The sequence below is a fragment of the Penicillium expansum genome, assembly GCF_000769745.1.
Source record: "Penicillium expansum strain MD-8 chromosome Unknown contig111, whole genome shotgun sequence".
NCBI classification, from domain to species: Eukaryota; Fungi; Ascomycota; class Eurotiomycetes; order Eurotiales; family Aspergillaceae; genus Penicillium; species Penicillium expansum.
The window spans coordinates 65,722-90,709 of NW_015971485.1; the positions used below are offsets into that span (position 1 = coordinate 65,722).

General features: G+C 49.3%; 13 protein-coding genes across 13 annotated transcripts; 3 read left to right on the plus strand and 10 right to left on the minus strand.

The window, feature by feature from the left end:
• Positions 1 to 17: 17 nt before the first annotated feature.
• On the minus strand, positions 18 to 1,146 carry sod4 (mitochondrial 37S ribosomal protein mS42; the record flags this gene model as incomplete). Its single annotated transcript, XM_016740957.1, has 4 exons — positions 18 to 548; positions 612 to 736; positions 850 to 1,030; positions 1,087 to 1,146. 4 exons carry the CDS (start codon positions 1,144 to 1,146, stop codon positions 18 to 20), a joined length of 897 nt encoding a protein of 298 aa, XP_016593718.1.
• A 676-nt stretch (positions 1,147 to 1,822) lies between these two features.
• Positions 1,823 to 3,070, plus strand: PEX2_036830 (uncharacterized protein; the record flags this gene model as incomplete). The annotated part of the gene is made up of 1 exon (XM_016740958.1): positions 1,823 to 3,070. The coding sequence occupies one exon, from the start codon at positions 1,823 to 1,825 to the stop codon at positions 3,068 to 3,070; it is 1,248 nt and encodes a 415-aa protein (XP_016593719.1).
• Positions 3,071 to 3,449: 379 nt separating this feature from the next.
• Positions 3,450 to 5,218, minus strand: PIG-S (GPI-anchored transamidase GPI17; the record flags this gene model as incomplete). Its single annotated transcript, XM_016740959.1, has 2 exons — positions 3,450 to 4,919; positions 4,979 to 5,218. 2 exons carry the CDS (start codon positions 5,216 to 5,218, stop codon positions 3,450 to 3,452), a joined length of 1,710 nt encoding a protein of 569 aa, XP_016593720.1.
• A 457-nt stretch (positions 5,219 to 5,675) lies between these two features.
• On the minus strand, positions 5,676 to 6,454 carry PEX2_036850 (uncharacterized protein; the record flags this gene model as incomplete). The annotated part of the gene is made up of 3 exons (XM_016740960.1): positions 5,676 to 5,717; positions 5,783 to 6,026; positions 6,099 to 6,454. The coding sequence occupies 3 exons, from the start codon at positions 6,452 to 6,454 to the stop codon at positions 5,676 to 5,678; spliced, it is 642 nt and encodes a 213-aa protein (XP_016593721.1).
• Positions 6,455 to 6,859: 405 nt separating this feature from the next.
• PEX2_036860 (hemolysin III family protein) lies at positions 6,860 to 8,428 on the plus strand (the record flags this gene model as incomplete). The annotated part of the gene is made up of 2 exons (XM_016740961.1): positions 6,860 to 7,039; positions 7,103 to 8,428. The coding sequence occupies 2 exons, from the start codon at positions 6,860 to 6,862 to the stop codon at positions 8,426 to 8,428; spliced, it is 1,506 nt and encodes a 501-aa protein (XP_016593722.1).
• Positions 8,429 to 9,460: 1,032 nt separating this feature from the next.
• Positions 9,461 to 10,618, minus strand: PEX2_036870 (tRNA(Thr) (cytosine(32)-N(3))-methyltransferase; the record flags this gene model as incomplete). Its single annotated transcript, XM_016740962.1, has 1 exon — positions 9,461 to 10,618. One exon carries the CDS (start codon positions 10,616 to 10,618, stop codon positions 9,461 to 9,463), a length of 1,158 nt encoding a protein of 385 aa, XP_016593723.1.
• Positions 10,619 to 11,933: 1,315 nt separating this feature from the next.
• On the plus strand, positions 11,934 to 12,578 carry PEX2_036880 (uncharacterized protein; the record flags this gene model as incomplete). The annotated part of the gene is made up of 1 exon (XM_016740963.1): positions 11,934 to 12,578. The coding sequence occupies one exon, from the start codon at positions 11,934 to 11,936 to the stop codon at positions 12,576 to 12,578; it is 645 nt and encodes a 214-aa protein (XP_016593724.1).
• A 633-nt stretch (positions 12,579 to 13,211) lies between these two features.
• PEX2_036890 (uncharacterized protein) lies at positions 13,212 to 14,131 on the minus strand (the record flags this gene model as incomplete). The annotated part of the gene is made up of 3 exons (XM_016740964.1): positions 13,212 to 13,252; positions 13,306 to 13,996; positions 14,102 to 14,131. The coding sequence occupies 3 exons, from the start codon at positions 14,129 to 14,131 to the stop codon at positions 13,212 to 13,214; spliced, it is 762 nt and encodes a 253-aa protein (XP_016593725.1).
• Positions 14,132 to 14,461: 330 nt separating this feature from the next.
• Positions 14,462 to 14,695, minus strand: PEX2_036900 (uncharacterized protein; the record flags this gene model as incomplete). The annotated part of the gene is made up of 1 exon (XM_016740965.1): positions 14,462 to 14,695. One exon carries the CDS (start codon positions 14,693 to 14,695, stop codon positions 14,462 to 14,464), a length of 234 nt encoding a protein of 77 aa, XP_016593726.1.
• A 615-nt stretch (positions 14,696 to 15,310) lies between these two features.
• PEX2_036910 (NudC domain-containing protein) lies at positions 15,311 to 16,132 on the minus strand (the record flags this gene model as incomplete). The annotated part of the gene is made up of 3 exons (XM_016740966.1): positions 15,311 to 15,342; positions 15,461 to 15,782; positions 15,887 to 16,132. 3 exons carry the CDS (start codon positions 16,130 to 16,132, stop codon positions 15,311 to 15,313), a joined length of 600 nt encoding a protein of 199 aa, XP_016593727.1.
• Positions 16,133 to 16,477: 345 nt separating this feature from the next.
• Positions 16,478 to 17,643, minus strand: PEX2_036920 (uncharacterized protein; the record flags this gene model as incomplete). Its single annotated transcript, XM_016740967.1, has 4 exons — positions 16,478 to 16,611; positions 16,664 to 16,884; positions 16,930 to 16,945; positions 17,511 to 17,643. The coding sequence occupies 4 exons, from the start codon at positions 17,641 to 17,643 to the stop codon at positions 16,478 to 16,480; spliced, it is 504 nt and encodes a 167-aa protein (XP_016593728.1).
• A 2,260-nt stretch (positions 17,644 to 19,903) lies between these two features.
• On the minus strand, positions 19,904 to 22,540 carry PEX2_036930 (uncharacterized protein; the record flags this gene model as incomplete). The annotated part of the gene is made up of 1 exon (XM_016740968.1): positions 19,904 to 22,540. The coding sequence occupies one exon, from the start codon at positions 22,538 to 22,540 to the stop codon at positions 19,904 to 19,906; it is 2,637 nt and encodes an 878-aa protein (XP_016593729.1).
• A 563-nt stretch (positions 22,541 to 23,103) lies between these two features.
• On the minus strand, positions 23,104 to 24,813 carry PEX2_036940 (2-(3-amino-3-carboxypropyl)histidine synthase subunit 1/2; the record flags this gene model as incomplete). Its single annotated transcript, XM_016740969.1, has 1 exon — positions 23,104 to 24,813. One exon carries the CDS (start codon positions 24,811 to 24,813, stop codon positions 23,104 to 23,106), a length of 1,710 nt encoding a protein of 569 aa, XP_016593730.1.
• Positions 24,814 to 24,988: the final 175 nt, after the last annotated feature.

The following is a 24,988-nucleotide window of genomic DNA, read 5'->3' on the forward strand; positions in this document are numbered from 1 at the left end:
ACAGAAATGATTTCAACTTAAAGCATGCTCATACTCCGATTGCGGTTGAAGGAGCTGCGCGAGTTCTTCATCGAACCAACAGCATTGTAGTTGTCGAAGACCACATCCCAGTTAATCCGATCCCACCAACGCTCGAGATACTCGTCCTTGCCGGCAATACCGTAGTCCATCATCCACGCGTGCTCCCAGGTGTTAACACAGAGAATGGGCTGCACGTCGACGGCACCGGGCGCGAGGCTCTTCTGGTTCTGGGCGTGGGCGCCCATCGAGCCGGCGAACTGGTTGCCCAGCTGGGTCTCCGGGGTGTGGGTGGCCATGTCGACGGGTTGCCGCCGGGAGTGAGCGGCCGGGTAGGGTGAACCGGCGCTGTAGGTGCAGAAGATGTGCATCATGCCTTCGCGCTCGAGGTTCTTGGCGAGCCAGACGAATCCGGGGCCGAACATTGAGCTTGCTGTGGCGAGGAAATCCAACTTCAGGGACTCGACGGAGGAGCAGGTGTCGACGATGTCCTTGGCGAACTTTTCGGGGACGGTGGTGGCTGTGGGGGACTATATTGGGCAGGCTGGTTAGGATTGAATTTCATATACGGAGGGATTGATGTCGCTACTAACCAGGCAGTTGAAGAAAAAGTGGTTGTTGTGGGCCATTGAGGCATAGTTGAACACCGAGGCCATCTCCGGACGCTTGGAGTATTTGACCAGCAATTCTCCTGGTTTGGCATCCGCGTCGACGGTATCTAATGAATTCGAATGTTAGATTCATCTTTCCGTGTGCCGCATTGCTCAATTATCCGATTGGGACCGAATTGGACCAATGTATCGTTCCACAGGGTCGGAGTGTCGGGCTCACCTTGTGTCAACAGATTGAGTTTGTTAACGAGGAGAGTCTGGTATTGGGTCCAGGAGAAGTCGAACGACTCAGGCGACATGAACTCCGGAACACCATTCTCCTTATAGTAGGCGTCGTGCTGCAATTGGGGAATGCGATGGATAGCCCGAGTCTGGAAGCGTGAGAAGGCGGAGGTAGGTTTCTGGACAAAACGCGGTCAGTCAAGGCGGATTGGGCGACGGAGGAAGTGAGTCTCACTGGGGAGAAAGAGGAGGCTGCGCGCAAAGCGCTTTGCGGCCTGGCGAATCGGTTGAACATGACGAGCGGCACTGTGAATGGTCGGGTTAATCGTACAGAGCTTCGATGTCGAAGAATTTCCCTCCCGACGTTCTGCCCGATCGGGACTAGTGTGGTTATGTAAGACCCCTGGCCCAACAGCCAATCACATCGTCCAAATCTACTTCATCTCTAAGCGCCGTGTACTCTTCTGCACCTTTTGGCCTTCATCCAATCCTCGTTCTGCAATTTCCTAGTCCGATGCAGTCCTGCAACAAAGACTCGAGTTAGCGCCCACATCGTTGCCATTTTAATCATGCGGTTCACCCTGAAACAGCCCAGTGCCTATTTTAGGACCACGGCGCGTGCAAGTACTCTTTGTCTGCAAGACCTAAAGGATGGCAGTGCCCAAGTTTCTTTCAAGTATGACATATACTGGTTCTTTGACTGATTTCTTTTTGTTTCAGACGAAAGTCAATGCCCTTGTCTTTTAGCTCTTTGCAATCTATCTCTGTCAAAGTTTCCTCAAGTGTTGATCTTTCTACTTGCGACTTAGCTTGCGTTATACCTGAAGATTCTGTCAAACACGCTATCAGTCTATATCTTCCGGCGAGACTTTTTTGAATTCTATCGTCAGACACTTCTATCTTTCTCGGCCTATATGCGCACTGCTAGTATGACGAGGTCACGACCATCCATTCTGTTGCTCTTGACTCTGATGGCCAGCATCCGACCAGGACAAGCATATAACTCTTTCGATCTTCTCCCAAGAAGCTCAGATGCGTGCTCCTCGTCATGTTCTTCAGGGTCCACCTGTATAAGTCTAGATCAGGGCAGCTCCTCCATCTGCTGTCCCGCCGGCCAAGACTGTGACTACATCTCGCCGATTACATGTGATATACAGCAGCAGAATGCCACTGCCTACCCCTCGAGCGTCATCAAGACAACTCGTCTGGGTGACAGTCTTCCCAAATGCGGTGATTTGTGCTGCCCGTTTGGCTACACCTGCCAAGGCAACACTTGTTCTCTGAACCAAAAAACCTCCACAACTGCAACAGCATCTGTATCCAGCTCCTCTGCCAGCACCACATCATCTACATCTGCATCTAGCTCTAGCTCTAGCTCTTCCACCAACACAGCAACACCATCTGTATCCAGCTCCTCTATCAACACAGCATCATCATCATCGACAACGGAAAGCTCAGCAACCCCCCTGGCAACTATCACACCCGTGGCATCTCCCTCATCAGAAAAGTCTGCAACCCCCACGACATGCCCACATGTATCAACATCGTGTCCCTCCTTCCCAGCCGGGGCTATAGCAGCAGGCTTCTTCCCAGGTGCCGTTTTCGGTGCCGTCGCAGCCCTCTTAATAACTTGCTGTTTCCGACGTACCCGAAAAGACGAATGTGAAATACAAGAAGGCAAAGCCGGGCCTAATTGGTCCCAACGCTCTTCTTCCGGCGCAATATTGTGCATATCAAACCCAATCCCCCAAGACGATACCTCCTATCGCACAGACTTCCTCCGAAGCCCACCACGAGTCAAGCGCTCTTCCACAGGAGAACGCTCGACTCGCACGATGATTCACCGCACCGGCAGCAGAGTTCGGAGTCTATTCTCCGGTTATCCAAGACAAAACCCCGGGCTAGGCAATGATGTACCGCCTATCCCTATGCCAAACCCTATGGCACCGGCACCGGTTGCGGCGCCGTTTACCCCGCCACGACAGCGTCAGCCGAGTACGGAAAGCATCAAGGTGTATTCACCGCCTGAGCCATCGTTTGCGCAGTCTCGCAATTTTTTGGGGCCTGAGCCGTACCCTGGTGCTGCCGATAAACCGGATACTCTGTTTAACGACCTGATGCAGGTTGTTGCGGTTCCTCATGTCGCCAAGGTCAAGGCACCTTATCCGACTAATGATGATTCTCGGGAAAATCCGTTCCGGGATCCTGTGCGTTTATAAATGGGGGGATGTGAGGCCTATGTTAGGTTTGGTTGAGCTGTGCGCTCAGTCGTATTGGCTTAGACACTTTGTCATTCTGGCATATTGGCCGTGTATCAAGATATCCAAATTTGTTTTGCTTTTCATTTGTTTCGAGGGTTGGGGTTCACCTATTTAGATACCTGATTACCTGATTAATCCTTCATCTAATTCAAATATTGTGTACCGCTTTCTATGCAAGATCAGTATACTGGGCATATGGCTATAGAGGAGTCATGTCTATCCAGGTAGGTAGCAAGACGCCCATAGATAGATCATCAGAAGGAAGAATAGTTTTCAAGGTTCAATGGGTGTATTATATAACTCCTAAAATACATAAACGTCGAGAGGTTGGATTACTCTACGATGCTGCCCCCTTAGCCTTGCGTCGAGCCGCAATTCTCTTGAGCTCTTTGAGCAACCCAACAACAAGAGGGACACCAATTGGTCCCAGCAGGGGCAGATAAACTGCCACCTTATGCTCATCTGGGAAATAGACCTGACCCACCATACTCTTTTCGAAGAAGCTGCGCTCAGCTTCTGTCTCTGCGACTCGAGCGCTGGCAAGCGCAGCGCCGAAACGGCCTTCTCGCAAGTGGGCACAAGAGGCACCCAAATGAGAGAGAGTGGTGGAGACCGAAGTAGCCACGGTTGCCGGGATAGGGATGGAAGGTAAAGACTCGGTAAGACGAGCAAGTGAGCCCATTGTTGATGAGGCGGAGAGCAACAAGCTGGCCGCGCGAATGCGGATAGACGTCTGAAGACGGAGTGGAAGGGAGGCGGGGGTGCTTGGAGTACCGAGGAGGGTGAGGAGTTGATGAGAGAATGTCATGAATGCAGGACCCAAAGAGTCCTGGGAGAGATGAGCAGGATTGGACGGGCCACCCTGCTCGGTATTGGAAAGCGGCGGGTTAAGGAGGAACACTCCGCCCCATTGGGGGACCATCCAGCTAGAGGCGCGGTTCTCCTTGACAATGAGTGGAGACTGCGAAGGGTCTGGGACATAGAGAATGAAATTGATCGTCGGGCCGTTGCCAATACTCGGGTTCAGTGGCCACTCGGCAGCATTGACGAAGGCACTTAGGCCTTCTTTCTTCAATGTCCATGCCGCCTCGGATTCATCATACTCAGGCTTCGGCGCAGTGGGTGCAAAGTTTGCATAGAGCTGTACTTGCGTGTCGACAGTGAAATTACTGATAGGAGAGAATGCCTGCAGGAGGGGGGAGACATATTCTTTCACCGCAGCCTCAATGTCCCACGAGGAAGGTTCAGATCTGGGGGTAAATAGTGAAAATGAGAGGTGGTAGGTTTCTGCGTATTTCATCGACCGTCGCAGTCTTCGGTCGATATCTTCGGCGAGTTGTGGTGAGGTCGAGTCAAGCCCCGCGGTATTTCCAGACAAGATGTGCGCTATAGTAGCCTTCTCCTCTCCATACAATCGCTGAAGCTCTGCCGCAATGAAAGCCGAGAGGGGGGAGTTGGAGGAGGAAGGTACAGGGACCTGGCTCGGCGGGTAGAAGATATCGAGTTGTGTCGTAGCTGCATGGAGCTCTGACCGAGGACCTGCTAGGTCATCCTGGGGCAGTAATCGGACGGTCAATGCAATATCCGCTGTCTCTTCCGCAGGATATTTGACACTTTCGAGGTTGTCTTCGCCATTATGGACTGCCGTCGTGCTACCGTTGGTCAACTTAAGCCGAAGGTGATGAGCTGCGAACTCGTTGAGATCATCAAGAGTATGCTGCGTCGTGCGGAGGAGATGTTGTGCCTCAAAATATTGCATTGACGGTGTCGCAAGGTGAATTTCCAAAGGGAAGACTGGTCGGCACGCCTGGCAATACATTATTAGCATCTACCAAGTCCCCAAAGCCGCGATTCCGCAAGCCGTACCTTGCCATCAGCCCAATCCACCATCTCCGCGATGGGGAGAGATGCCCGGTAGATCGATGTTGTCTTCCACCATATCGGAAATCCAAAGAATATGATTACGGCCCAAAATGCTGCTATCACTCGAAATCGCGTTTGGAGGGCGGCCGGGGTTTCTGGGGGCGGAGCGCGGTTGACGCTAGGTTGGTCGACTTGAGAGGCTGAATCCTGAGGAGACTCCTGGTCTCCTGTTTTAGTCGTCATGGTCGGGACATGCTTTGTGCTCTGAATCAGAGCAACAAAGGAGTAAGTGTTTATCCAGTTGATTGTTGATTTGGGGAAGTTGATAGCCGGGCGGAGAAGCCAGGGACCACCTAAGTGGCCCATGGAGCAACACTATCAACCGGACTATACTCCATATGCGGTAGCATTGGGATGGATAATATTTTTGGATCTGAATTTGCAGTTTCATGATCTCTTATTTAATTAGTTTAAGGTGCTACTTTTGCACTTTACGGCTCGTAGATACGGAATTCGCATCCAATCTAGGCTTTTGCAAAGAGGGACCACAGAAGCAGAGACCCAAAGGGGTCCAGGATGTCATTATCGACTCGAAGTACTTTGAAATCACAAAAAAACAAGGGTATATTGACCAGAAACGCCGATCCAATGTAGCAGTCAAAAGGCCAGGGCTCCACCGCTGTACCTCCACATGCAATGTCTAGTATTCCTTCTCGAAGATCTTTTGAATGGGCTTGGCAGCCTAAATGTGATGAAACTTATTAGCAAACTCATCAATAGCAGACTACTACAAGCGTAGGAACATACATCAATGAACTTTTCGAGATCTTGGTCGAGATTGGCAAGGTCATTCTTCCTTTTCTTGTTCTCTGCGATCAAGCCCTGCTTGCGCTTCAAAAGCTCTTGTCGCGCTTGCTCCAGCTTCTCTCGTTCAGCATGCTCATGCTCAATGCGGGCGATCATGAGGTCATGTTCGCTGGACTCGCGATGTTCGGGGTGAAGCTCCAAGAATTCATCGACCGAGATCAAAGGGAGGGATAGGTATTTGTGACTACAGTAAATATGTCAGTTCTTTGCCACGGGGAAATGAGAGTGGTATGAGTAGGAAGTCAGATCCACGTACTCGTAGGCCTCGCAAGCCGCAATTTCACCTGTCAGATGCTTCTGCTCATAGTACAGGTTCTGGAGTTGAAGATGCAGCCGGTCGATTTCTTGTCGGGCCTCTGCAGTTGAGTGCTTGGTATCGCGCACGCGGAAGATGGCATCCCGATTCTGCCCGCGGAGTTGGGCCAACAGTGCGAATAGGAGCTTCTGTTGCTTAGATGCGGCTAAAGATAATTCTCGGAGCTTGGCGCCATCGTTGGGCAGAGTATCGGGGTTTAGAATGGTGAGAAGGTGCTGACACTGGACCAGCGTCTCGGCGCTAGTCTGAAGCACTGGTAAGAGTGACTCATCGGCGACAATTTCACTGATAGCCATGTTGTTAATGGGGATGGATGCGGTGGCGAAGTGTAAAGCGGAAAAGAAAAGAAGTTGAGGCCGGATGGATCAATCAGGACGTTCGGGGCGGCAATGTGCCTCGGGGATTTTGTGTGGTTGGGGGGTAGGACTTGGCCCTTTTTTCCCCCCAGCCGCCACCCCATTTTACCGTCTTACTTTGTACATTCCCCCATTCCCCTCCTTTTTTTTGGTTTCTAGTTACTCTTATGTGCCCCTCATTCCTTTTCGTTTAAAGTCCGTTTCAACTCGAGGACTTTCTCTTGAGGCCTTCTCCGCCTCCCGGTATCTCTCCGAAACCCTTGCCTCTCAACGCTTATCGCCCAACATTCTCACTCTGTATGGCATTCGATTGAAGCTGGACGGGTGATCTCTCAACTACACCCCATGGCTTGCGGCGCTTCTTCAATGGCGGTGGAGACTTCTACTAAAGCAGAGGCTTTTGCCTCTGCCACTGCGACCCCCGACGAGAATACTGGTATGCTCCGTGATCGGCGCCGACATTCGTTCCACGCTTCTAGAAAACTCTCGTGCGACTACCAAGATGCAGATGCAGTCTTCATCAGAGTATGTGAACTCACTATTGGTGGAAAATATACCCGGGGAACAGTGTGTCTAATCAAGCTCTAGGTCGAACTCTTCTTGTCCGAACTGGAACGTCGAATGCAATGGATCGAGCAATACCGAAAATCCCACATGGTGCAGGTCGATGCCAGTCTGAAACGAGGCTATGCTACTTTGGAAGCCGTGAGAGATCAATGCTCTCTCGCCTCCGGGGAGTTGATGGGAAGTGGCAAAAAGCGGGCCAAGATTCTGGTCGAAACCCTCGAGGATGGATACAATGAAGCCTTAGTGACCAAGGAGACTCTGGAGCAAAAAGCGCAAGCTGGTGTGCGGTTAATGGAGTCATTCTTGGTCGAACTTGAGAACAAAGTGCATGCAGTACGCGATCGCGGCATCTATGGCACTATAGATGATGGATTGAAAGCGATGGATTCGGGCTTGGTTCATGCCCGGGAAATCGTCGACGAGGGCATGGAGCGTGCCCGCCGGACTCGTGATACTCTCCGGGATGCTGTCGAGGAGGCTATCAAACTAGCCCAGGAAAAGCGATTGATTAACTACGATGAACTGCCTCATCCATGGCGCGTCAACCCGCACATCATCAATGGCTACCGATTCACCACTTCCAAGGTGGAATGTGTCTCCTCGGTCTTCGCTTATTCGAACGAAATGTTCAACATATGGTCCCATGTGATTGGCCTCGTCATCGTCCTATCTATCGCCTTTTACTTCTACCCGCTTCACACGAATTTCCCCCTGAGCACCAAATCCGACGTCACAATCGCTGCCGTTTTCTTCTTTGCTGCCTGTAAATGTCTGGTCTGCAGCACTATTTGGCATACTATGAACAGCATCGCTTCGCAGTCATTGATGGAACGATTCGCTTGTGTGGACTACACTGGAATCTCTATGCTGGTCGCTGCCTCGATTGTGACCACCGAATACACTGCTTTCTATTGCGAGCCCTTGTCCCGGTGGACATACATTCTGCTTACCATGTCTCTGGGCATCGGTGGCATCATTTTACCGTGGCACCCAACCTTCAACCGCCACGATATGGCTTGGGCCCGCGTGGGATTCTACGTGACCCTTGCACTCACCGGATTCTCGCCCATCGCTCAGCTCTCTTATACACGTGGCTTCGCATGGACAATGTATTTCTATGCACCAGTCGTGAAGAGCGTCATGGTCTATTTTGTCGGTGCCTGCGTCTACGCATCCAAGGTTCCTGAGCGCTGGAAGCCAGGTCTTTTTGATTACGTCGGTGGCAGTCACAATATCTGGCATCTGGCTGTTCTGGGCGGTATCCTTTTCCATTACCACGCCATGCAGGACTTGTTCGCAGGAGCCTTCCAACGAGCCCAGGGCGAGTGTCCGAATATGACGCTGTGAAAACATCCTACGAACATCTTTGCATTGTTGATTGCTCTTTGCTTTTTGCTCATGAACAAATCTCATAGACTACATGATTTCGCTTTTCAACATACAGCGATTAGACGTTTAGGCTCGCAGCTTGCTGCAGGTCACGACTTGCTATGCTTCCTCGCAATGAAATCTTCTCTTTCTAGGGGAGATTTGTCACCGTTGATGCCCATTTTGCCTGCATATATGGAGTTCGTCTTGATTTTCTTCTTCGATTCTTAGAGCATTGGCTTGTACATAACTGCGGTGCCTCTCTTTTTTCTCATATTAGCGCCATTCTATCTGTCTAGATACAGGGTGCGCATAAAGATTTTGGTTATTCTGCATGTAATTTTGAGACACTTGCTGTGCTTAGGAATTCTACATCTTGTAGACTGCCTTTGTCGATATTAAGCTAGAACAAATAAAGACTTTGATTTCTACATATTCAGAGTTTCCCTTACTTAAATTATTACCTGCCCTCGGCTCTGTCATCAATACTTAGCTAGTTCCAACGTTGGCAATCCAAATTCTACATGTTAAAACGCATTATGCGGCATCATTTCGGCGTGTGGTTTATATGGCTAGGTGGAGTTGACCTTCTACATCAGCATATTGCGATGGCTCTCTATGTGGCAGGCATTGTTGCTTGACTGTATTTGCAAATTAAATGACATGGTCTAATGTGTGTGTCGTACATTCATAACGCCATCATGAAGGCATTGCCCTATATTAACAGCAACCCAAGCCATTCCCTCGTGGCGTTGAGGATGCTGCCTCGGCTTTTCCCACTAGAAATACCCCAGCAGCACGGATGTTGATCTCGGCGTGCTGAGTATTTGAGATACACCTGAAAACACGATGTTGGGCCATGGCGAAAACCGCGAGATCACAGATGGACGGTGGGAAAGCTGTCACAACCGTACTTGCTGGTAGACAAAAGATTTCCTGTCTTTGGCTGAGACTTTGGTGAAGGTTTACGGCCATCCGAAATGACTATCGCAGACCTGGTGATTCAGAAGTTTACTGGGTGCTCTCGGCGACAACTGCATCGTTAGCCTCGGTCTGAGCTCCACCGCGCTTCAGGAAGTTGCCCTGCATCCAGCAACGGTACATCTTTTGTTTGGTGCCACGGTTGACAATCAACCGCCGGTCAGCTCCCATGTTAAGGACATCAAACGCTCCGTTGTCCTTTGCCAGTTGTTTGGCCTCTGCAGATGGCTCATCTGTCTTTTTCTCGGACGCTTCTTCAGTGGGCTCCTCATCGCCAATGGGAATCTGCAAGCCGTTCTCTGCGCTCCAGGTACCCCACATGTCAACGAGTTGATCCTGCTCGAAGAAGTAAACGCGTGTGCCGTCACCTCGAATGTAGAAATTCTCGGCCATGTATCGACCCTTCTTGAATCGCACTTGGGCGAGGTCACCACGGCCGTAATCACGGAACAACACACGGCCACCGGGCTTCAAGAGACGGTAGATATTGCGGATTGCGTGGTCCCACTGATTAGGAGCCAAGGCGGAGAAGATGAAGATTAGAATTACAACATCTACTGAGCCTTCGGTAAGACCGGGAGGAAGAGAGTCGCCGTTCTCGTCAGGCACACCAGCTGCGTCCCAAACATCCGCGGACATGTATTTCTCGTTGTAGAGCTCGCTCTCGCGCATGACCTTGACGGCATACTTGGAGAAATCACAGGCATGGATCTTCAGGTGCTCGTTTTCATTGTTGGCCAGCAATGGGAAGGCGGTGTTTCCGGCTCCCGCGCCAACCTCCAGAACGACCTGGGGACCAGCGTCCTTTTGTGTCACTTCAGCAAGAATGGGGAATTCTTGGCGCAGCCACTTTCGATCCTTGAAAAAGTTGGCTGTGTTGTTCTTATAGAAAATGTCCCACCACTTGGCGGGATTGGTGTTGAATCGGTTGCGATCAAAGTCCGATACGCGTGTTTCGCGCTGTCTCGCATATTGGGTCTCGGCAAAGGCCTTGAACTCATCATCTGGTTCGACGTGGTCCCAAGCATTGAACTCGAAAACATCATCGCCTTTTTCAAGGAATCGCGAGCCGAATTGGAAGGGGTCGGTCCGTTTCAGGTTGTTGGTGGGATCGTGGGAACGATGGGGGGCGACCTGAGGAGGCTCGACATTCTGTGTCACTTCCTGGATACTAGGGTCGATAGTCATGATTTTGGATGAAATTTATAGTTCTGATTGACTCAAGATTTGGAATTGGGTGTGGAAAGAAAATCTTATCACTCAAGTGATCGTCGAGGACAAGGCGGGGAGAACAAAAAAAAATACAGGCGGCGATGCGATTGGCGGGGTGCCTAATCACATGACTGGATTTTGCCCACATATTTTCTTACCCCTCGACCCGCTTAACCTTTGAACCAATCATAGGCTCTTAATTTATACACCGCCTCATCTAACTTCGGATCTTATCTCCTATCGCTTATCAGTATATTTACCTGTGCAGGTAGACAACGACGACCATAAGATGTTTCATTGAAGGATCAAGAGGAAGTCCCTTCTCATATATCCTGTATTTTGTTCGAATTCTAATTATAGACAATAATCCAAGCGCTTAACGAATTGTGAGGACTGTAGAAAAACATATGGATGTCCCTAGTTATACATGGAAAAGTCCTCTGCACGGTTTATGCCTTTTACTGCCTTCATAGGCGTCTAAAAAGACATGTAAAAAGGGCATCCCAAAAAGGCTACCCAAAGCTCATGACAGAATCGCATAAGCAGCCGACTATTCTTGTCATGCATAGATGAACAAGTCTCTTCAAGCAGATAATCTTCTTGATTCTATGTGTCTTTGCCAACTTCTAATTGACTACAGCGAGCCTTGTCTGTTCTGGTTAGCTTCTCCTAGGGCAAAATTGTCTCAGAGTCAATGGACGCTCAATGGTGCCTCGGAAGCATTGGAAGTTTGTATATCGTCTCACTCAGATGATCGCCGGTGAAACCCGGCATTGTTCGGAATTGTTCGGCACTATTCAACTTACCATATTCTATTTTATGACTGCTGTTGTAAAATTCAACCTTTTCTTGCATTATGAACCAGCGCTACCTTCATTGAAACAGACAGGGATTTATATGTCAGGGCCTCAGGCAGCTACGCTGCCCTATCGGGAGCCAATTAAAGTTTTGTAAATCTGGATGCCTGGGGTGCCTCATCTGTGTCAGCACTCCTCTGGCCTTTCTTTCACCCCTCATTTTCTTCTTTTCTTTCTCAATATGAGCATTTCTTTCTAGATTCATATTTGATTCTTATTCTCCCTGTTTGTCCGGTTCAGGTCTGGGGTTTATCGACGCAAGTGGGGTTCAGCCCACTATCAGCGTTTGAGGCTCAACGGCCGAACTGCTCATTCGATAGTTGTCCGGTGTTTCTTGTTAAAGATCTCACGGACCAACTTCCCCTCGCTATAGCCAAATCACTATTGGGCTCAATACCGTCAAATAGGAAACAGACATCACGCCTCGTTGAGTCATGTCTTTTCTCTCGGGACTCTGCGGGTGCTTCACCCGGGACGAGAAACCCTCTCAGTCCCATTCATCCCCAGAGATGATGACCCAAAGACCCAACCCCAGTGGTTTGCAGACAGGAAACTTTACGCTCTCCGGGGAAGGGGAATTTATCCGCCCAGCACCTCCAACTGGGGGCCATGGGCACGGACCCCCACCGTCTGACTCTCAGGATGGGGGCTATTCCAGCGTGGTCCCTCTCCCGCAGTACACAGCCCGTCCAATGAGCCTCCATGAGAAGACTCTAGAAGCCCATATGCGTGACCCATCTATTTCCTCCGAGTCTCAGAACTCCTACCCCAATGACGAAAAGGATGCCAATCATTACGAGGAAGATCTCACCTCCGATAGTTCATCAGCCGTTTCCTTTCCGAGCAGCTACGGCAATACCTCCACCGCGACAAGGGATACTCCACCACCGCCATACTCTCCCCGTCACTCTGCAATGCTGACTCGCTCGCGGTCCATGTCCATATCGTCCGCTATGGCGGTCATCATTAATCCGCCGCCTGCTGCCCGCATGAACGGCTCGCGGACTGGACCTACATACTCCGAGGAGGATAACCGGTCCATTCGTCGTCATCGGCGGGTCTCTTGGGAGAGCCGGTGATATAGCCTCATTTAATCCTCATTTAATCATTGCGGACCGAACTTTGCTTGCAACCTTTTGCTTATCAGCTGCCTGTTTAATATTTTCCCACATCGATCTTTTGATCTAGGCGATCTGGAATCGTCCATGGTGAATTTGCTTTCATTTCTGCATGACTGCTGCATTGCTCCATTTTCTGCTTATCTTTTTCTTTCGTACTGATTTATTGCACATGACACGACGACATCATTTATGGATACTGATCGAATGCTTATGACATGACTGGGACCTGGTGCTAGAAGAGGATTCCTTCTGGGGAGGTAGCTTTGGATACTTAATATTGACCTGCACATACTCGCCTGTCACGGATGTGGGAAGACACTGTCGAGATCATCAGTTGTCTTGATACTCACCCACATCCTGACAGGCATAAATAGTGTAACGATTATGATAAACCGAATGCATTATAGACATTTTGTCGAGTTGAATATTCCACATCTAGCTTTATCGCTACGAGCCCTCGAAAAAACACGCCTTGGTGGACAACTAACTAATAAAAAGTGGTATCAATGCAACAAATCCAAGATTTAAACTAAATTCACCCAAAACCGACATCAATTCAAATCAAGAACCGTAGCCCGTTCCTGCTCATGTCTAAGCAAATACCCACAACACGACGCCGGAAACTCCAACAACTTCAAAACCAACGGGTCACAACTATCCTCCAAAAACATACAAATAGCCGTACACTCCGAACGAACCCTCATCTCAACCCACCACTCCTCAACATAACACATAAGCCCCAACCACCAAGCCAACAAAACCAACGCCGGCGGCTCCTTCCTTAGCAAACACTCATAAAACGGGTTCTCCAACCTGCCCATCCAGGTATTATAAACCCCCAAACTCCCCGTCCCCCTCTCAAACGGCAACAACCCCATAAGCATCCTCAAAGGCCACAAATACGGGTTCTCCTCAACAGTCGTGTCATCTGAAATCCCACAAAGATCTGCCAACTCCGGATCAAGATCTACACGACCAGGACACCTATCTTCAAAGTCCAGGGATGGATCCCGGGTTTCCATGAAGACAGTCCACCACATGCTCTGCGGGAGCCAGGGCGTCGTGTGTTCGAGGAGGTAGCGTAGGCCGGTTTGGAGTCGGAGCCAGGTTAGCGCTGTTGGGTCTGTTGTGAAGACGAAGGAGAGACGTGGGTTGAAGTTTTCTTGTATGAAGGAGTGCATGCTGATCATTAGACAGGCGGAGTAGAGTTTGTCCATGTTTGAGCGGGTGATTTTTGTTGACACTTCGGTTGAGTATTGGTTTATTGTTTGTTGCCAGTGATAGGCTTCTGCGAGGCGGTAGGCTTTGTTTTCGGGGAGGAGGGTGCAGAGGTGGGTTGTTGCTGCTGCTATTATGGCGTGCATGAGGAAGGGGGTCTGGGGTTGTTAGGGTTAGTTTGAAATTGTATTAGGTGGGTTATAGGGCTGTGGCTATAGCGGATATAGGGTATGGGGGTTTAATTGAACTATGGATAGGCTTACTTCGAAGGCAAGTTGGACCATTTTGCCCATTACGATTCGAATAGGTGTGTGGCTTTCTGTTGCAAAGGCTGGGGCTTTGTGGAAATGATGCAATGCCTCCATAGTTACTCTCGGCAGCTGGGTACTGGTAGTAGAGGGTGGTTGCAGTAATTCATTCAACTTGTCCGCGACCATCATTAGAGACATTGAAGAAGCCAGGGAATCAATTGAGGTCAACTCCGGGTTGGTTTTGATGAATTTGGAAATGATGTTATTGGCATTTTGAGGTCGGGCTAGCTGGCTCGAGTAGTCACACTCGATACCATGTTTTTGGCATCGGAGACAATGGGGTTTTGCTTCATCGCACTTGATAGATCATTATCAGCCGGTGGTTGATAATGGGGGCGTCGGAAGTACCTTGACTCTTCGTTGCTTACAGTTCACACAGCCGGCTCGGGATTTCCGATGAGACCGGCGGGAATGATAGACCTGTTCCGACTGTTCGGATCCGCACGCTAGGGAATTCTTTGCTTTGTAGTTTGGGATTCGAAAGACCATATTTTGTCCCTGCACGTGCCTTGATGAGCGTGGCCGGGTTTGAGGTTTAGGCTGCATATCGTCCATTGTTTTTCGAGTATAAGTTTGTTAATTCGACCCAGGGGAATGTTTGGCGATATTCTATTAAATCAGATGTACACAGAATATTATACGAACAAGCTGGCGTCGGGCGTTTCAAGGCCTCGAGGTATTGAGTTGCGATATAGCTATGCGGCTTATATCCCAAATCGGGCGCAAGGCAATGAGTGGAGGCTCAAGTCTGTCGAGCTACGCCTTGTTCTAATCAGCCTGATCGCTTAGTTTGTCCAAATAGAGTGAGAAACTGCCAAGGGGTGACGGAGAATATGGGGGAGGCGAAAGGGAAGATCGACTAGAACGCTCGGGCGCTATTCCCGATCTAGTAATTCTCGTATTCCCAGGGTTGGCAGAATGACCAGAGAAACAATAAGAGGTTGGCTTGACCAAGAGATTGAATAAAAGACAACTACTTCCAGGAATATATAAACCCGGAGACCTATACCAAGTCTGGGAGATAGGATTCGAGAAACGCCATGCAATTCATCATTCATCGAAGATCATTCACCCATGCGCATAACTCATACTTCATACATTTGATAATAACTTTTGCATAGAGAACGAAGGGTTAGGTATCGTTGAATACTAATAGTGGGTTTAACCCATCTTGGCATTAGAGAAATCCATCTCTGTAAGAGTGCATGTTAGCAACATATCAAAACGAAAGAATGCATTCCCGAGGTCGTTTTTAGGGATTGAAGAAGTGACTGGTAAGAGATGCAAGCGATAAAAAAGACAATGACTTACCGGGATGCTCAGCCTGGAACTTCTTCAGCAAATCCATCTTCCGCTGCTCATCACTACTGGGACCACCCATCTCCTTCTGCCGCTGATCATACATCATCTTCTCGACCATGGCACGAGTCTCACCATCCAGATCGCCTAGGCTGGAGTTCTCGGGCGTAATCTTGGTGACATCGATTTTGGGAGCAGTGGTCACGACATGAGGCCACCATTCGACCTTGTTCACCTTATCGAGGTGGATATTGATTTCCTTTCCGGGCGGGGTGGGGGTAGTCTCGAGGGTCCAAGAGGATTCGTCCACGAGGATGGCGTGGGGGAGATCACCCTGAATAGGAAAATGCGATAGTTAGCTGGCTGTCTTTTGAGTTGATGTGTTGATTTAGAGTATGCGGTGTGAAATTCTCCGGGGGTGGGGAACGGTAGACATACCTCGATGAGGGGTTCTTGTCCCTTGATCGCGACACGGATTTTGTTCTTGGTCAACAGCACATCCAAGTCACGGCCCTTGAGATTACCAGGGATTGGTGCTGTCACATCCACGTCACGAATAGTCTGTGTCCACTTGTAGGGGAGCTGGGCCTGTTCCGCATCCTCGCGGGCTTTGCGCTCTTTGTTCTCGCGTTCGCGTTCGGCTAGGTCGGCGGGGGAGGGATTTTGGTCGAGATCGGCAGACATGACGGCAGATCAGAAAGAGAATAGATATGAGTACGGAGTAAGGGGGGGTAGTATTTGGGTAAACGGTGTAACGGTGTGGGTATACGGAGTAATAATTAGTTGAGGATGGAGCCCAAGCAAAAGCCCAAAACGGAAAGATGTGGAGACCTTGGCTTTTTCTCCTTTGGCGCTTTTGGCGCCAGCCCTAATCGCCTACTTTATGTTGTACACCGAGGCATCTCTCTACAATGGACTTGTTACTCCGTACGGAGTATGCCTCTTTGGGATCCGTTTGACTGCATAATATGAAACATGAATACAGTGATAATTCCAAGCACAGTTTTCAACCTTGCAGGATTTAATATCTCAACTAGTCCATGTCTTGGTCATTTGAGCCGGGATTTTGATACTGCTCTCGAGAATGTCATTGTACTCCGGAACTGGGAATATATAAGCCATCAATGATTGACAAATCACAGTAGCGTATTCCATTATCAGCACTAATAAAGTCAGACCACTTGCAGTCACCTTCACACTGCTCAAGATACATACCGGAAAAGCGCACAGCGGGACGTAATGCCACAATAAACCACAACGGTAATGTAAAGAAAAAGACTTGCGGCCCTAGTGGGAAGATGGCGTTGACCAACCGATCGTTTAGACGGACATGGTGGCGCAGCCAGCCCAGGTGAGAAGTGACGAACGCAAGCAGTGCTCCCAGTAGCACACCGCTTAGGATCACGGTGGCATTGTGAGCGACGACGTCGAGTGGTCTAAGATTGTTAGGGCAGGTCTCCTACCGTTTCGGGATAACCTACAGGGATGGTTGGACGACTGGGTCATTAGCGGCATCCATGACGTGCATGGGCTGAAAATGGGATGTTCTGAGTGATTGGCAGTGCAGTTGATAATATGCAGTAGGTAATGCACCAGGCAATGCACCAGGCAATGCACAATCGAGTAAACCAATAAACCCCAGAAGGTAACTGCTCCCCCACTTGAGGCTCTCTCTTTCCTTTTTTTTTTCTTTCTTCTTACATCCCATAGAGCGTCTCTTAGACGGATATAAGGAAATTATAGTATTCTCATGCAGGTTGCCTTGTAAACAAAAAGCGAATGACTGAAGTCCAGGTATAATGTGTACTCCCAAAAAAAAAAAACACCCTCTGATCCTATCCCCAATGCTCTCGTCATCCGTAAGAGAGAAAAAAGAAAGCAAAAAAAGCAAAACACCAGAAGCCCGGTTTTCAATAAACCTCACAGCTTGCATAGACGGTTTCAATAATAAAGTGGCGTTGATCATCGCTGCTCGGTGTGATTATTATTTGACCTTCTCGCTAGTTCATTTTCTATGATAGCTGTCAGTTCTCTCTTCTGCATGTGTCAGAAAGGAACTCACCTGGGATCTTGTCGATCTGCTTTGCTGTGTCTTGGAGCATCTGATCCCATTTCTTCTGGTACTCTTCAACAGTTGTAGGTTGGGACTCTATCTTCTCTTGAGGTTCCTCCTTGGGTGACTTGATTTTGTCCATGGTGGATATGAAGGTAGAAAGCTGTTTTGAATGGATATAGTTCTTGGGGGCTCAAAAAAGAGTTGAAGTCGGGAGTTGATTAAAGTCAAATAGATGAGCGACAGCAAAGGCTTTATATAAACGACACAACTAAAAAGAAATAATTTAATTTCTAGAAATTAGAAACCCTGTTCTACTTTGAAAAAATAATAAATAAATAAATTCATAAATATATAAATATGTAAATCTATAAATCTACACACCCATAAACCCATAAATCCATAAATCCCAACAAACCCCCTGTCAATAATGTTTGCTTCGGAAATAGACCGGTCACGCGTCTAAAGGTCAAGGAACGCGTTCACCGACATCTTCCTTGGATCTTCCTTTTTGAAGCCTAAATCGAAACCGGGACATCGGACCGCTTAGCCTTGGAGAAGAATAGCAAATATCTAACGTATCTTATTGGTGAGATCAATTGTGACGGGTTCATGCAATTTGGCGCTCCATTTTTTTTTTTTTTTTACCCCTTGAGAAAAGTATCAAATTGACTTGTGGACTGATATGATGTCAGAATATAACGGGACCTAGCGTATGGTACTTAAGTCCTACATTCTGTACTCCATACTCACCATTATTCCAAATATGCCTTGTAGGACTAATAGGATGGCTTCCAGCCTACCGAAGTTGTCCCGCATCCAATCGGGGACTGTGGAATAACATCCGCGCCAGCCGATCGGATATCTTAGGATGCTTTAAGGGGTGAAAATGGGTCGATACATCTCATAAATAATAAGAATTACGATAATTAAAACAAGAAAAAGGGGCACCGGGGAAGCGGATAGGACTGGATTGTTCCCACACCCAAATTGATACTTTGCACTGCGATCTATAACGGAGTATACCCCGTATGTGGATAGATATATACTCCACTATCAGAAGTATTTCCAGTCTACGGAGTACACCGTACTCCGTACGTGTTTCTACCTAGAAACAAGCAACAGAAACACTTCCTAGAAAATGAATTAAAAAATACATATATATAGATATAGGCGCCCGATATCTCCAGCTCTAGAGGGCTGGCTGAACCACACGGGCCGCCTAAAACCCTCTCATACTACCGAGTATGTACCAAGTAGAGCCCAACACTACCGAAAGCACTTCAATGCCCTATTGGTCCAAATAGCGTATTCACCGCCGATAAGAGTCCCGGGACGTGCAGAGCCGTAGACGTTGCATCTTGAGATATCCACGTGGTATGCATACACTAGCGCTGTGTCATGGCCGTTGTCCTTGACCGCATCCCTCTACCCATCTACGGGCCGACACGTTCTGAGGCGTTTTTTTTTGGTACTTTTGATGTTGTGGTCAGGGTCAGGGTCACGTCAGATGATGAAACCGCAGTGGGATGTTCTTCGGGCGCTAGGTTCGGGTATCTGATCGTGGGGGTCTTTCATTTGATCGGGGGCTATGCTTGTTCTTCCCCCACCAGCTGACGGATGACGATACTTTAATGTGCTTGATTAAACTAGCCTGCTATATGCATGGTGGAAGTGTTGTTCCAACATCTATGGTGCATTATTACTGGTTATTGTGGTTTATCCGGACTGGGTGTGGCGCTATTCTTTATACAACCCTGAACTAGCCAAGGGTCCAATGTTTGAACTAGCCTAAGGGTGATACGATCATTGGTGTAAGGCTACAAGGATGAAGAGTTAAATAGAAGAGCAAGTGGTAAGATATTACCTGTTTCTTTAAGATATGCCCCCACATAATTAACCAGTGCATATTCCCTCGATCACCCGTCACCCATCAGCCCATCCACTCCGGCAAAGAAACGAAAGTAAAAAAGAACAAACAAATCATAAATTCTGGCACTGGTGCCTGCATCCATTGGCCAGTTATGTCGTCAACGCAAGCCCTTCCCGATGAACTGCCGGGTAAATGATGTGACCCATGTCACCATCTGCAGCCTAAGTCCGGTTTGAAGAGGGGGTGGCAGAAGCAAAAAGGGTGTACACAATGCGCCGATCCATTTCACTTGGTACAACGCCGAGTGAGAACATGATATTGATCCCCCCGAGGTAGATTGCTTCGAAAATATTTCATAAGAGTAGATAGATTCCCCTATGACGCCAGGATATGAGATCGCTGAAGAAACTGAAAAAAAGAGAGCCAAAAAAACAATTTTGAAAAAGAAAAGAAAAGGAAAAAGAAAAAAGATCTTGATAATCACGAAAGTCCGAGAGTCTGAAACGGATACGGTGAGCGGTGCCTCCGACTAATGAGAGTCCTGGAGGAACCACTCAAGGTCATCAGGCTCGAAGTGCTCGGCGGATGTTTCCGCCGCTGCAATGTCACTTTCGAAAAGATCAGCGATCCCGTCATTAAAGGGGACCATAGTCCCCGAAGGCAGACTATTGCGACGCTCGACGAGGTCAAAGAACTCGCCTGCAAACTCGGCGAGCTCATTAGCCACTTTGAGCTCCAAGATGGCTTCGAGCACCTGCATTTCCTTTTTCCATTTACGGTCACGCTGCGCCTTTTCCTCCTGGCGGCGGCGGCACAGGCTGTCACGAGGTCGATCCGTCATACAATTGGGGCACAAGTAGTTTTCCTCGCAATACGAGCATTTGCAGGGTGGGTGGGTATATATGCAGTCTGCGCATACATACACCTTGCAGCCTTTGCATTCTCGCAGATAGCTGGGGCACCTGGGACGTGGATCCCTGATGCCGCCTCTGACATCCCTGATTCCGGTGATAGGATCAGCCGGAGGGCAGAAGAAGGATTGGCAGCCTTGCCATCTTGGGGATTCAAATGTCGGCGAATCAAAGAAGGTGGAGGATGAGGATGAGGGAGGGGAAGAATGGTCAGACGCAGGGGCCGAATATGAGCGAGATGGTTGGTTGGAGAAGAATGAAACAGGAGCCGACTGATCACCAACCTGCGATTCGGGTGTATTTTCCTCGTCCATGCTATCTTGACGTGAATCCTCAATGAAGCTTTTGTTTGTTGAGTCAAGAAGCTGCTGGCTTCTGAATAGTAAGTCGTATTCGGGGAGTTGACTAGACATGAGGGATCCCGAAAGATTCGCAGCGAATCGATTTTGAATGGTTTGCTTTTCCGTCTCGAGGTCTCGATAGCCGCAGATCCTTAAACGAAGTCCGCGGAGGTCATGCTCAATGCAGAGAGGCTTGGAGCAGCTCTTGCAGTGCACCTTCCACTGTGGTGAATCGTAGCACCCTTGACACAAGTTACGCGGACATGGTGAAACCTCCCGGTTAGGGGGACCTAGCAGCCACTTCATCATCGCCAGGTGGCCCGTTTCAAGCGAGTAGTCCGGCTTGCTCGGATCTCCATACGCATACTTGGGGAATGTCTTGCTCCATTCACTAACGGTGTACTCTAGGTCCTCCCACCCTTGCCCACGAGGCAAAGGTACGGCTCGTACTTGGTCCACCTCACCATTGCGAGGTCCGATGCTAATCCCCCCTCCCCCGGAGAGGTCAGGCTTGGTGCAGCACCAATGGAAATTAAGGATAGGTGGTGGGTCCATCCCTGTACCCTGGGCTTGATTGGGATCCGTTAGAATATCCACGGGATCCTGCATTGAGCCCGGAGAGTGTGTAGCCCCAGGTGCCCACCAGAAGGAGTCCGCTGCATTCTGGGATTTTTCAGACGAAGATGGTGTGCTCCTGTGAAGATACGGTCGTTCGTGAGCACAGCTCGCACAGAGTGTTTTACGGCATCCGACACAGTGCATTAGGACGCTGCAATGTTCACACCGTTCTGAGATATCCTCGAGGCAGTTGTCACAGCGGATCTTATCGACAAATTGGGTATGGCTCCGGCGCAGATGGGCAGGTGTCATTTTTCCTTCACCCCAATCAATACCCTCGCCAGTTCCTAATGCCTCGCCATAGAATCCAGTGTCACGATTCTCCCACAGCTTTCCATCGTATACGTGCGGCTGAGGGGTCTCAGAGTCGGTCGGGCCGATCCAATTTTTAGATCTCCAGAGTCGATCAAAGACTACCCAAACTTCCGGCGACCCTGCTCCATGCGGGAACCTCGATTTGACGTAACCGGCTCTGCGAGCGCATCTACCGGCAGGTGTGGTGCACCAAGCGGTATCAGTCCAGATGCCTAGCTTGTGGCAGATATTGACAAGTTCATGGGTTGATTCCGCGTCAGCATCTTTCCGCATCAGTGAAGATGATAGATAAGGGCGTCTTCGATGATGGCGACATCGGTAGGCGTAGATACTCTTGAGAGCGAGTCGTTGCATCCCAGGAGAGCTGCCGGTGTTATCCCCCATGTCAATGTCACATTGCAGCGCGAACATTGTCAAGAAAGGAACGATGTGATATTTCAAAGAGACATTCTTGCAGCCTCGAACGGAGAGATGTACCAGCGTCTCCCGACGTGAATGCAGCACGGTTGAGGTTAGGTTCTCTCCCGAAATGGCCGTGTTATCCAGTTCTAGGCTTTTCAAACACCTACTGAATGGTATCACCACATTCATCAAGAACATGTCTAGGGCATAAGGTCGGGATTGACGTGCGGGGGCTGTGTCAGGGCCGCTTTGGTCATTGATTTGAGGACTCGGCAGAGTGCTTGAAGGAAATTGTAGGCGAAACGAGAGTGACTTCCATGCGGTCGGATATGATCGAAGGAACGTACGGAGGTAATTTGAAGTGTGATACAGCTTTATGATGGTATCTGTCGGGATCTGGAGTAACAGAGACTCGAATATGGGTGCATTTGTTGTTATCACTCGCTCAAAGGTGGACAGGGTTCGTTCTTCTGAGATAACAGAGTGTTGCAAGGCATTTTCCAGCACCGTCAGGTGCGACGCTGGGTCTTCACCAGCGATATCCCCCCAAGCCATAGTGTCAAGACCTTTATTCGTCATAGGTCCTGGGTGAGCAAAAGATGCCGGTTCTTAGGTCGAAGATCGAGATAGCGCGAGGTCGCGAGCTCGGCGGTTAGAGACGCGGCACATGATAAGACAACTTGAAGATGCAATCGAGGGGGCAAGCACACCCTGAGGTAAGCCACCATGCAAGGCCATTAAAGGTAAACAGTCGATAATTGAAAAGATGGGGTCGCAAGGGCTGACGAATTGGGGTATCTGAAGGGGGAGAGAGAAAGGGAGAGGTATAAGAATGAGGGGAAAAGACGAAATCCCCAAAGAGAGGAGAAAGCAAAGAAAGAGGGAGTTACTACTTATGGCCCTCTGATTCTGAAGCAATGAAAGGGAGAAAAAAAAAACTGTGGGAGATGAAATTCAAAAGCTGAGCAAGACAAGGTGATATCCGGATGCGCCCGTTAGGAGAGATCAGCGTCATGTGATGGCCATCAAACCCCCAGATTTTGAATGATCTGCGTAGTTCTTGGATTTCAATATGCAAAGGAAAATAAAATGCATTGATTGCTGAGTCTATTGCAAATGGTTTCTATGCTAGACCATGTGGACTAGTGTTTGTCGGCTGCATCGCCTACAGTGTAGCCCCTCGCGATACCCTTGCGCCCTTCCTTGACCAGGGTACTATCCTCCGAGTCTTCCTCATCATATCGAATATCAAAGTCACTACCCAGACCCGTCCATGTCCGTTGCGATCGCAAGTATTCTGCCCCTGGTGAAACGGCGTTGCCGATCATAGCCAAGTCACCCTTAGCCCGTCGCGCCAGTGCCCTAGCAGCAGATGGCCCGCTGGTGGATGATCCATCGACATGGGAAGCGCGCGGCGCGGGATCCCGCATTGGACGGGAATGTGAGACGTATCGACCGGTGCGAAAGTCAAACTCGGGCGGCGCCGACTCGGGTTCTGACATGTCGTCCTCATCGGACACGGTTGCGCTATTGGACGTTCCCTGGTCATCTCCATTTCCGTTGACCTCCTGGGCTGGTGCATCGAGCACTGCCTGGAAGTCACTGTGCCAAGCTCCTGTCCACACCCGACTTGAGTCGTCTTTCAAAGCTAGGTCTAATTCGAAGGGTGTGATGACTGGCTTCCAGAAATCCTTGCTATCCACCAAAGAGCTTTCCCAGCAGCCAATGACCACCCAACCACCAATTTCACTGAAATTGGCTACCTTGGCAGCATTCAATTTACCAACCACGAACATGTAGCTCTTCTTGCCTGCTGCCGCAATTTGTTCCTTAACGTGTTCCACAATATGCAGGTAGTTTTTGACACTCAAAGTGTTGATAAGAATGCCCCAAATAGGCACGGTCGTCAGAGAGGCAAGAGTTCCATAGCGGCGTCGCAAAACTGCAGCGGTTGAAGCAGGCAATGGCTTAACATTCTCATTCGAAAGGTCATTGGTGGGGTAAATATGGATCGCGGCGACGCGAGACGCAAGTGTCATCATGAGAGCTGTTGGCGGATCGGAGATGTGGAACAGTTGCCAGTCGGCTAGCGTCTCGGGCGCCTCTTGGACCGATTGGGGGACTGTGCGATTGGGAACCGGTGAGGAAGGCTCATGAACAACCTCCGTTGCATATACATTGCTATATCCGTCTTCCACCAGGCGAGCGTATACCGTAGGAACATGATCTGCATAGGTAACATCGGCTGCGATGATAACCTTGGTGGTTGGGTCAGGATAAGTCTCCTTGAACGCTCGCACCACTGGCTCAAGGGGCAGATTCTTGTGTGTGAAGACATAGATCACAGGTAGCCGAGCTGTTGGTGACAGACAGGACCTCCCGTAATGCACAACCACATCTGCGTCCACATGTTCCGCAGCCACTTCGTCAACGCAGCATGTCCCGTAAGATGTATCGGCCAAAATTGTCAACCTAGGCGGGGTTTTTTCTGTTTTATCCCCCACTTGGAGCTCAGTTATCGAGTGAGCAAGTTCGGCATCGGTGTTGCTAGCATCGGGATGGTTCGAGGGCTGTGTGCCATTGGTGCCGACTTCCTCGCGTTCCAGGCCCCGGCTGAGCAATTGAAATACTCGCGGGGCATCAGGAAGCATATCATCTGGGAACTGGAGAGCGATGCGCTTGTACCGTGCTTGCCGAATGTCCTTTAATGTACGCTCGATATCGTAGGTAATGGAGAGTTCATCGTCTGACACTGGAGCCGTTGGGTCTCGCAAGGCCACTGGAGTGGTTTCTTCGAGAATACGATCATCAGCAGTCGACAGCACAGGGGCTGACTTCATTTCAGACCCCATTTTGTAAAATAGAGGGGAAAGCGTGGTGTTGAGCCAAGAACGAGAAATGGCCAAAAGTTTTTGGAGAAAAAAAATAGATCCCCCCACTTCACCCCGCCATGGGTAACGGTAAAATACAACAGAGCCCATTGGCAGACAAGCAAGCCAACATTTTGATAATCACATTTTGGTGAAA